Source organism: Megalops cyprinoides, chromosome 23 (assembly GCF_013368585.1).
Source record: "Megalops cyprinoides isolate fMegCyp1 chromosome 23, fMegCyp1.pri, whole genome shotgun sequence".
NCBI lineage: Eukaryota > Metazoa > Chordata > Actinopteri > Elopiformes > Megalopidae > Megalops > Megalops cyprinoides.
The window spans coordinates 18997946-19010131 of record NC_050605.1 but is presented as its reverse complement, the minus strand read 5'-3'; the positions used below and the strand labels follow the sequence as shown (position 1 = coordinate 19010131).

At 44.5% G+C, this 12186-nt stretch overlaps 1 protein-coding gene across 1 annotated transcript in view; it reads left to right on the top strand.

The window, feature by feature from the left end:
- Positions 1-12186, top strand: part of LOC118770503 (protein O-mannosyl-transferase TMTC1-like) — a 94902-nt gene that overhangs the window by 69896 nt on the left and 12820 nt on the right. Inside the window, exons 9-10 of the mRNA XM_036518221.1 lie at positions 7448-7615; positions 9748-9861. Of these exons, the coding sequence (XP_036374114.1) occupies positions 7448-7615; positions 9748-9861 (282 nt within the window). The remainder of the gene's footprint in view (positions 1-7447; positions 7616-9747; positions 9862-12186) is intronic.

Sequence of the window (12186 nt, the reverse complement as noted above, 5' to 3'; positions counted from 1 at the left end):
CATACAGCAACACACACAAATGCGCATACGCACATACTGTACACACACACACACACATGCATATATCTACACATACACATACACACACATACACACCAACAAACACACACACATACACATATTGTACACACATACACACAAGCACATACACACACCTACAAATGGACATAGACATGTAAATATACACACACGCACATACACTTGCTGAGAAATACGCGCGCACACACACACACACACACACACACACACACACGCACACGCACTGCTCATTCTGCAGCAGACAAAGCCATTCAGTCCTCACCAGCATTCCTGGTTTTTTTAAACTGAGAATCATATGCAAGGAATGTCATTCGCTGTTTTATCACGCAGAAAACTTGGGCTTTGTAAACCCACAGAGTTCAAATTCTCAGAAGGTGTCTTTGTTGTGTTCCCATACACAAACATTTGAACAGGCAGACGAAACTCATAAAGTTAAGTGTGAAAGAAAAGGGTTTTTTAAGTTTTACCTTCTCAGCTGTTAGTATAATTTATGATTAGAACTACCTACTCTACACTAATCTAAGAGAGAAGGTGTGTCTCATGGTGACAGCAGGAATCAATTTACACACTGACCCATCTCAGCAAACCGCTGAAATCCGTTTTATTCAGTCACTGATTCTGAAATAATGCTTCATATTACTATAGCCTTGTACCTATGTAATTACGTATTTAGTACACCTTAATACACAATACCTACTGTCTGGAAAATTCTCAACATTTAATATAACACATCTGTGCTTCCTTACATGTTGAGTCATACAGTTGCAAGGCCACTGTAAGATAAGCGGTTGTAATCCCACTGTAGATAAAGCAGGTTATCAGTCTCTTTACGGTCAGCCGCTATGGTCAGCCGCTATGGCAGTCAGATCTCCAGCCTCTTAGGCACGATCAGAGATGCTGAGCTAATCTAATCAGGAAACTGATATATTTAATTAGCTAATTAGAATTTCACAGCTAACCATATTGGAAATCTTCCAGCGTGCAAAGGACTCTGGCTGATGCACTCTCCTGTACCTGAGTAAACCTGGGCTACATTCTGGAGCTGGTGGTATAAGCAGGTTACAGGTGAAACAGGTGAGCTGACATCCCAGCTGAGCCGATGTAGTTTTTTAGTATTATAGTATTATTTATATTTATCCAGAAGGATAACAAACCAATACCAATTGCACATTCAAAAGCAAGGAGAATGCAATCAGGAAAAAGGGAGCGTGCTGATGGCTGACTTATAACCGGGACTGTGACAGATATAATGTGGAATCGTTAACATCGGGAGTGGAACCTCTACAAGCAAATGCCAGGATGGGATTCTCAATTGACCTTTAAAACCCATTGGCCATTAGCGGGCTATTCCGTGCGTGATTGATTTTCACAGCTGAAGGACGGCCTAACGGCCCACTTAGGATGGCATTTACAGCGTGCTGATTTGGGTGTTTTAGTGCGGCGGGTTGTGATTGGGTCCCCGAGAGGCAGGGTAAATATTTGCGCGAGCGCGGCAGTTAGTGCTGACAGTGGAACCGGTCGGCTGAGGAGTGATGGCGGGCAGGCTGTCTGCTGCTCCAGCTCACGCGCACAGGCAATAATATAAATCAGCGGGTTTTAAACAGACGCCTCTTCCTCCCTCCCTCTCTGCCCCCCCCCGGCATACCCCACTGTCACGCGTTGACGGAGCTGCAAGGGTGTCGGGTGGAAATCGGCCGGTCCGCGTTCTTTCCCGGCACTCTGTATTTTGTCTGCTGCCTTTCGGACTGGGAAAAGCCCCAGGGCGGGGCATTAGGCTCAGAAACATGTCACTGTTTCTAAAGCGGTGTCAAAGGTTGTGGGTGCGTGAAGAGGTATTTGAATTCGTTCCCCGTATGCTCTGAAAGCAGTGTGTGTGTGTGTGTGTGTGTGTGTGAGCACCTGGTTGGATGGTTCTGCTGCTGAAGCCGGAGTGGAAAGTGTTGGGTGGTGTGGAAGGAATGAAGAAGCTGTGTTTACATTCAGTACTGCAGAGGCTGAAACTGGGCAGATGGGTGTGATATAGCAGGAGCAGTATGTATGGTTCAGAGCCCAGCTGAGCTGAAAGTGAAACTTTCGGGAGTTTTACAGAGCTGGCTGAGATGGTGCACCCTGCTGGCCTAACCTCCTCATTGATACTACAGCTTTCCACACACTGGTAACCCTCTGTGTGTGTGTGTGTGTGTGTCTGTGTACGCGTGTGTGTCTATGCGTGTGTGTATGTATGTATGTATGTGTGTGCTCGTGTTTGTCTGTGTGTGAGTCTGAGTGTGTATATAGCATCCACACACAAAACATACAGATAGACAGACAGACAGACAGACAGACACTCTCCCACACTGCTCCATCTCTGTCAGGCTGTGTATATAACTACAGCACAGCGTACCCTCTCATTCAACTCATCACAGCCTGCTGGTTTCCTCTAAGTATGAGTATGGATCTGAACAGTGTATCTGTAGCCTGTCCGTGTTTGTGAAGCTGAGACTATCATTTACACCCTCCTTAACTCTACAGCACTCTCCCTCTCAGGATAAATGGAGTGGCCTTGTGAAATTCTCCATTAGGTCAGCAGAACTCTTCATCTCTCCCCTGTGTGGGTATAACTGATATAAAAGTGCAGTCAAATAGCAATAAAACCCCACTAAATTCACCATCTGCTGTAAAAGAAACATCATGGATTGCACAAATTGCTCGTTAATTGTAACACTCTTTTCTCTCTCTCTATCCCAAATGGAGTAACTTAGGATAGCTGGAGGGTATTGATCTGAATTACGGTGCGGTGTAAGTGCTTATTTGGTTACTGTTGAAGACCATTTCCCACCTGTGCAAGGGCAGTCAGAGGAAATCAGGCCCCTGTTTAAAAACTCAAACAATTCATAAACCGCACAAGTTAACCACACAATTTATTCCAGATGAGAAAGTGTTGATCGAATGTAGTGTGAGAAATGAGAGACCCCATCCACCGCATTATGACAGAAACGACGATCTGGTGGATGGGGGTATTGTGGCTTGGCCATAGACGGCCAGTTCAGTCCTGCCAGTGATAGATAAGACATGTGTTACCATGAGGCAATGGGCATTTGAGGGAAATTTAAAACTGGTTAGTGATTAGCAGAGGATCAAACGTCAACCAGGTCTCTGATTACTGTACTCAAGATAAAAGGATGTGGTGACGACTGAATATTGACCAGGTCTCTGATTACTCAAGCTAAGTGGGAGATCTGAGGATTGCGCATCGACCAGGACTTTGATTGCTTTTCTCAGGTTTCATAAAGGGTGAATTGACTGAAAATCTGATAGGAGACAGGCATGGCCTGGTTAACATCCACAACATGTAGGAGTTTTTTTCCCATCTCTTTCCATTTGGTTTTAATCCAGATACTGATCATTACTTACATGTAATGAGGCCTCAGATCTTTTGAATCCCAAATGGAAATTGCTCTGAGATAAACAAGAAGTGTCAAAGGAGTGGGTGAGAAGTGGATTATTAACACACTGCTTCTTGAAATAGTTCCCTTGTTGGAATACATCAGGTGTGGGCCCGTGTAGGAAACACACAACAAACTGGATTGGTTTTCTGACTCCAAGGACAGGCTTGTTGAGGCACTGTTTCCTCTCTATTAAACTATTACTGAATGTTAGAGGGTTCTCGATCTGATCTCCAGTGAAAGCCAGATCACTCAGTGTTTAAAAACACAATCACAGTGTCATAAGATTGGAGTAATCCTGGGGTCAGTAAAGTAAAGCCACATTCTGACCCATGGATAGCTAATGGCACGTTCTTCATGGCCCTGAACTTACTGGGCCATGGTGAGACCGCTTGTTTGTTGTATTGGTGGTCTCTGTGGTCTTGTTTTCAGTGCGAATGACTCTGAAAGACTAAAGCTGGTTACTGTAAGGGGAGCCAACAGCATGAAGTGAACACATGCTGTCAAAATGTGTGTGTATACAAACACAGCAGACGGGGAAGGTTGTGTGTATGTAGCCTCAGATGGCTTCAGGTGACCCTGTGCTGCTAATGCTAATTAGCACATCGGAGGCGTTGAGACTGAGCAGGGCAGAGAGAGAGAGAGAGAGAGATGTTTACCTCACTCTGGCTGGCGAGTGGGGCAGCGGTCTGTGAAAATAGTTTGCCTGTGTCAACATTTATAGTCTATCAAAATGACTTTGATTTGCATTAAAACGCTGGCAAAGTGAAAGGACAGAAATCTTTATAAATGCAAATGTGTGAATGGTGATAACCCACATTTCACTTCAAAGCGCTGCTTCAATTAGTCTTTGGAGAGGGTGTTTCTACATCATATTGGAGATTGAATTGGTGGCTGTATGTTGTTAGTATCTGTGATGTTTTTTGATCATCAGGTTGAATGTTCGAGCTAACGTGGCATCCCTTGAATGTCTTAAGAATGGGATCTACTGGTTAGAGGTTGCCTCGGTTCTCGGAAAAATGCGCAGCCAGCTAGCTCATAACATTATTGACACATTTTTGTATACACCAGTAAGGCAATAACATTGCTGCAATGTTGCTTTAATGTAGGTGTGTTGCGGCTCAGCTGGGGTCTGCCCTGCCTCTCATTTGTCCTGACAGCAGGCTTCTCATCTCCTCCTGCTCTGCTCTATCCTGAAGCTTTGGGCAGCCTTCTGCCACTCGGCCCCCTGGGAGAATCAGACAAGCGAGCCGGGGGCACTGTCACTGTTTCTCCAGAACAGCACCGCCATTCTGCCTCATGGTATACGCATCATAGCCATAACACCCTCCGAACACAAAACGGCCTTCTGGCAGCCAGCACCTGGTGGCCTCCAGGCCCTTAAAGGTATTTCAGTAAGGGCACATGCATTTACAGAAGGGTCAGGGTGGTGTACTTCTGCACAGGGTTTTCAGTAGTGCCATAGGATGTGTGGAGGAGGCCTGGGCGTCAGCCCCTGTGGGGAAGACAAGCTCTCTCTCAGCTCTTCTTACAATGAGAATGTGGCCAAAAATGGTCCGAGCAGAACTACTGTGAGTAATCTGGATATTTTCACTAGCCTTCCAGTGGGATACGGTTCCCATGAATAAACCCTTTGGTAAAGAAGGCTATTTGTGCTTTGTTATTTTGCATTGCTGTGGGAAACCTTATGAAATGGAGGAGAGACACAGAATAAGCATTTGACAGCTGTCATTCCTTGCAACGCAGCTATGGAATAAAAGAAGCAACTCTCCGGCTGGGTGGGTATATAATCTCCCCTGAAGCCAACTGCATTTGCACAGGTGGAAGTGCTGATTTAAGCAGCTAGTCTGTCCATGTGCAGAATCTGCTTTTTCAGCACAGGGGGAAACACAGAGGTGGAGACACCCGGTGCAGTGGAGAACTGACCAGGCACAGGGCGCAGAGTGAATTCTCACATGGTCCGGGAAACCTCGTTCATTGACACAGTATTGAATGGATGAGACAAGTATTGATGTGGCTAATTGCCCTAATGCGAAACCCTTGATTTCCTCAAATTAGCAGATTTAAACACATTTCTAGTAATCTTATTACTGTGGAGCTGCAATCGATGGCCAAGTATGTGTAATTTCACTTGCCTCCAACTTGACCAAAACAAACCAGCTGACTGGATCTTCAATTCAAGTGTAGCAGGAGTAGGAGTAAGTGGATGCCAAAACAATGTGGAGGAGTTATAACTTTGTCTGCTTCCGTTTCCATTTTTGATAACCTGAAAACTCTTTTGCTCAGCCCAAACAACAGACATTTACAAAAAAAAATTAATTCACGGGGACTTCTTGGTTGGACTGTATTAGCAACTGCCATTTAGGGAAGGAACCAGGGGCAGGTGACCTTTGACACCGATGGAAGGATTAGGGCGGGGTATAGCTGGAAATTCAGTAAAAACACTTTGAAAGCTTCCCATTCAAGCACACCCAACCCATAGCCTTACAGCTCAAAGCTATCCAGAGGTGCTGTGAAGTGCATTGACCTCTTCTCCCCAGCAATGAGGATGGCTGAGGGAGATGGCCACTCACCATTAAAACAGTTACTGTTTACTTTTACAGTTTACAGTATTGTTTATAGTTAGAGTTACAGTTTATTGTATTGCCTCAGACAACAGCCAGTGTTTATCCATCCACGTTGATAAATCTACCTCTGTGTGTGTGTGTGTGTGTGTGCACACATGCATGTGTGTGTGTATGTGTGTGTGTGTGTGTGTGTGTGTGTGTGCACGCATGCGTGTGTGTGTGTTTGTGTGCGTGTGTGTGTGTGTGTGTGTGTGTGTGTGTGTGTGTGTGCACGCATGCGTGTGTGTGTGTGTGCTGGAGGTAATTAGGACAGAGCAAGCACAGAGCTTTTATGTGTTTTTCTCTTTTGTAATCTGTGGAATCTCCAGCTTGTTCATTACAAGCCTCACAGCAAACCTTCGGTTTTCACAGAGGGGAAGTTGCTCTAAGATGTTGGGATGCCTAATTTTTCTTGTGGAAAATAAGCAGCACCTGTGTGCCAGAGTTACTGTATTTTCTCTTACGATTCATCTTCTTTAATGACCATCGCCTCAATAAAGAGAGTATCTTATTACCAGGAGGGAACAGTGAAGGTTAATTGAAAACATGTTTCCCCGGGGGCCCTCTGGGGACATATGTTTGTGCCCTGTTATTGGTTGCACGTCACTGTGGTTCATGCCCGGCTCATGAACATGTGAGGACACCTCTAAGAGACAGAGCACCATTCGGCTGCCCTCTGCCTGACGCCACATCAGATAACGAAAGGGCAGGGAAAAGGATGTGCAATTAGCTGAGAGATCCCTGCAGTCGGCTTAGCGTGGGAGGCCCAGGATATGCAGGGGAGAGGGACCAGTCCTGCCTGCAAGCGGTGTACCATTGTCTGAGGTATTAAAGTGAGGATTGTGGGAAGGCCAGGGCTGCAGGGATGGTGGGGTTGTTGGTTCTGGTGGATCATGTCCTTGCTGCTGCCCCAGAGGCTTATGGGAGCAGAAGGGATATAAAGTTCTCGTTGCTGTAAAAAGTCTCTCCCTGTCTCATACAGCCTTCCTCAGTGCTGCACACTATAAATGCACATGAATCACGGCTCCCGCCCAGTACTGCAGTTTTAGGTACTGGGCCTGGCTCTTAGTCGTACAGTCAATGAGGTGCTCATTTTAAAACTCTCCAGGACAGAATATTAAGAGACCACTCGTTCATATCAGCTCTGGGGCAGCACAGTATCAAGCAGAAGCTGACTGTGGTGGTGTAACTGTTTTCTCTTAACCACCACTCTAATCCACCCAGTCCAAATGTAAATGTTTCCACCCCCCTACCCCCCCCCCCCCCCCCCCCCCGTGCTCTTTTACTATGGATTACCGCATTCTGGCAGCGCGCACGTTGATACTGTACTCCAGTGTGCTGGTAGTAATCATTACTCTACCGCCCCCTGTCTTTCAGCATGGGGTACTGCATCCTGGTGGTCCACGGGCTGAACAGGCTGTGCTCTCTGGTGGGGAGGTGGGGGGCCACGGCCCTCACTGTCTCCATGCTGCTGCTGCTGCTGCTCTTCTCCTGGAAGACCGTCCAGCAGAACGAGATCTGGCTCTCCCGTGAGGTCCTCTTTAGGTGAGAGCATGTGTGTGCGCGTGCGCTTGTGCGTGCGTGTGTATATGTGTGTGTATTTGCATGTATGTGTGTGTGAGTTTATGTGTGTTCATATGTGCATGTGTATGAGTGTGTGTGTGTGTGTGTGTGTGTGTGTAAGTGTCTGACAGTGAGGGAAGGAGAGATGTGAGGTAATGTACCCTCTGTGCGTGTGTGTGTGTGTGTGCGTGCAAAGACCTGATTTATGGAATATCAGGGGGTCTTTATCACCCACGTAGAGCTATTTTAAAAAGGCCTTCTCAGGCAGTGCTTTCCCCCTCACTGCTCATTATTCCTCCAGAGTTTGGCAAAGAGTTTCCTTCATGCACTTTTTTCAGACTGGATTATTACCCTGCTTGAATTTCAATGTCGGGAGCAAAAACTTGGCTATTATTCTGAATGGTGGCATTACTCATAACAGCCATGCAGGAGATGGTATCGCCGTCTGCGTCTGCACCGCACACCATCTATCGATCTATTTATCCCTCCATCTCCGGAGCAGATAAGCACACAGCATCGCAGTCCTGCGGAGGATCTGAGGCTTCATACAACCCAGTGCAATGTGCATGACTTCCCCTGTGCCTGCTTCATTTTCTTTGTATTGTCTTTTCACTTTCATTGATTGTATTGTATAGAACACTCTTCATAGACTAAATCTTATATGAATGAATATAATTTTAATTATATTTCCATGGTAATATTTACATTTATTCATTTGGCAGACGCTTTTATCCAACACGACTTACATAGGTTACAGTTATTTACAATGTTATCCATTTATACAGCTGGATATTTACTGAGGCAATTGTCAGTTAAGCACCTTGCCCAAGGGTATAGCAGCAGTGGCCCAGCGGGGATCGAACTAGCAACCTTTCGGTTACGAGTCCTGCTCCTTAACCACTATGCAAACCAAGTTCAGATTTTCGTTACAGTGTTCATGAGTGTATACTAATTTCAATTCTGGCCAATAAAAGGATGCGAGTGGTTATACAGCCATGTAAATGTGCCACAGTATTTTACTTTAGCATGAACATATTCAGCCCTTGTACAGGTGGTTTTAGTGCCTAGTGATTTTTGTTGCTTGTAGGAACCAGTTGATGAGATACATTTGGAATCACATGCTTTGGCACTCATTAACATACAGAAATCGTTCAAATATCTGATACCTTTCTGAGAAGATAACACCATCTGCAGTGTATTATATTCCCTTTTTATACACCTGAGATGTATGTGACAAGCATTTTAGCAATCAGTGGTTGCTTTTGATGTGGTAATTTCTGATTGTGCGTATGGATTCTTCAGGAGATAAGAGTTTGCAAACTGAGCAGTGTAAAAAGACGTCAACAAAGGGAGATGTATATGTGACACATGCTGATGGCTTATTCACAATGATGGCAAATAACTAGCTTCAAATACAATACAATCAAATACATTCAGCCTTCATATACAAAGATATTGGGCTGTTGGAAATATTCTGGAAATATTCACCTCAGTATGATCTAATGCAGTAAACCCATAACCAATAAACATTTATAAAGCTGTAATATTTTAATGAGTCGCCCAGGCAAAATGAGAATTCTCTTTCCTGGATATTTATTAGGCTGAAAGAATGTTTGAATTCTTGTAGTGAATTCTTCAGTAGTGAATGGCTGTTAGCTTAAGTGAACACATATGCATTGCTGTATGTGCTGAACAGCCTTGTCAATACCTGGGTCAAGTACAGCGCTGTAATGTTTTTCTCTGAATTTCCATCTTTTTCTCGCTTTCTGTGACAACTTTTTTTTGCTGTTTAAAATTCAAGGTTAGCAAGAAGGCAACTTGGTTGCATGTACTTCTGTCTTTTATTATTTTTTCCTCTCTCTCTTTGTGTGCTTTGGCTAAGTCATAGACGAGGCGGTCTGTGTGTACATTTGAGTGTGTGTGCCTGAGTGTGTGTATGTTTTTATGTGCGAGTGTATGTGTGCATGTACGTGTGTGTGCGTGTACATGTGTATTTGTGTGTGTGCCAGTGAGTGTGTGTATATGCTGGTGTGTGTGGGTGTTTGTTTGTATACGTGTGTGTGTACATGTATGATTATTCCTTCTGAACATGTCACTCTTCCCTTCTGTCCCAGATCTGGCATCCAGACCGTGCCTCACAATGCCAAGGTACACTACAACTACGCCAACTTCCTGAAAGATCAGGGACGCAACCAGGAAGCCATTTATCATTACAAAACTGCTCTGAGGCGAGTCTCGACACTCATGTATTTGAACATTTATATGCTGCCTCTCATAGCACTTACTGACCGCTGTTGATGTGTTGGCACTTTGGGATTGGCCTGTGTTGCATTCTGCTGCGGGTCTCTGGGAGGGTTTTAGATAGGCCTTCAGCCCTGCGGTTGGTAGTGTCAGAGACTTCAGGGCAGAATTTATCACCCCTTGTGTTGCTTTTTTTTCCTCTGGACAAACTTTTTTCCTCCCGTGCTGGCTGGTGGGGTGCGGAGAATTTGGACGGTAAGCCTCATTCCAGAGCTGGGCAGCCAACTGGGTGGCATGGTGCAGTCCTGCCCAGGTTTCCATGGCAACATCCTCACCAGCAAAGTGCATTCTGATGGAGCTGGCCACTGTGATTATTGCCAGGATCACAATACCCCTGACAGCTGCAGCCAGTTTGTGTGTGTGTGTGTGTGTGTTTGTGTCAGGGGAGTGTATTAGAATCACATGGTGTTACTAAGCCTGCTGAGACCATTGACACAGACATTGGCAGAGGAGGCCATCCCTCTGGACCTCTCTGCAAAACACAAATCATTAACTTCACTCTCTCCCTTTATCTCTCTCTCTGTCTCTCTGGCTTTCCATCTTGTTGTGCAAGCGTAAACGTTTCATGAAGTTGTGAAAATCTCTCTGTTGGCTGGGTTCAAGTGATGATCACAGACCATTCATAAAACAGTCCAAATCTCTCTCTGTGTACCGGGTGCAGACCACAAGCAAAAAACTATTCATGAAACAGTCAGGATGTCTCCCAGGGCCCATGAGCCATCTGGCTCTGTCAGTACTTGTACTCATTTGTGTGGGTTTGAATAGAGAATACTTTATGTCCATTTCTTTTAAAGGGAAGCAAGCACTGATTAAAGCTGGAGTCTTTATGTTAGTGCTGGCCACAATAATGACGCATTTTATACATTCTCAATTCAGTTCAGAAAGGATCGCAGACAGCATAACTTTCCCTCAGAAACATTGAGTTTAGTTTCTGTAAAATAAAATTTCTAAAAGTATAATTTAAGTAAAATGAATTGGGTGCAACTTGTAGACTGCGAAACTATGCAATGTATATCTAATTAGTCAAGGTGGCGATTTCTTTCTCAACATGTTTTCTTTCCCTGTTTTCCTTTTGGAATAAATAGATTACTCACTTAAGACAGAATTTTAAAAAGTCTATTGTTTTAAACAAGAGGACACACCAAATATTTTTAAAAGATAGTTCAGTAAAGCAATAAAAATGCAAATAGTATTTTTTTACTACATATGCCAGGGTGCTGAGTATTAAAGCTTATAAAGAGTCAAGAGAGCTTTTATAATTAGCCCATCAATATACAAGTATACACCAGGGTTGAAATAACATTTCCCTGGGACCATGGTGCTACATTCAGACAGTGAAAGACAAAGACAACGTAAGGTGCATTGCATAAAATCCATAAATAACACAACTTCCTTTACCTTCCTTTCTTTACCTTCTATTGTACTTATTGTCTTGTTAATATTATCTGAAGGCAGTGCATATGTGTCAATATATTTCTACTGTATCAAGTTCTGGGCATCAGCTATGAGGCTTTGAAAAGAAGTACAGAGAAGAGCAACAAGACTGGTTTCAGATAGCAAACATAAATAAGTTACAAAGGGAGACTTGAGACAAGTTCTTGGGCCCCCTGGAGGGGGGGGCGGGCACCCTTGGAGACACCCTTTGCTGGGGCTGAATTGAGTTTTTGAAATGAAAAAATGCATTAATTTTCACTTAGACCTTCCAGCAAGAAATAAAATCTGAAGTCCATTTTATTAAAGGTAAATTTCACACTTACACCAGGAATTATGTTTTATTCATGCAGTATTAATGCGTGGGATTGCTCACCAGTGCTGGTATTGGAAGCAGAGACCCTAGGCCAGGCTTCACACTGTGCTCCATACACTCAAAAGTAAAATGACAGGTGTAGATGGGCAGAATGGCCTCTTCTTCTCATTAGACTTCTTATATCTCCCTGAAGCTGTGATGTATCTGCCTGTTTCCCGGTGATATATCGAAATGGCTGGTACAGTATATGCGCCTGTCTGCTCCTCTGAAAGCGAGCTGATGGATGTTTGTTATGCAGCAGCAGGGGGCTGAGGCACATGAAAGCCTCCGTAGTGCAGGCTCCCAATTGGTCCTCATTACCCATGTGACCAGCCAGCTCCCTGGAGCAGGTTTAACCTTCACACGCTGCACTGATGGTGTGACAGGCCGTGATCTGTTTGACAAGCAGGGACACAAACACACACACACATACACACATATACACACACACACACACACACACACA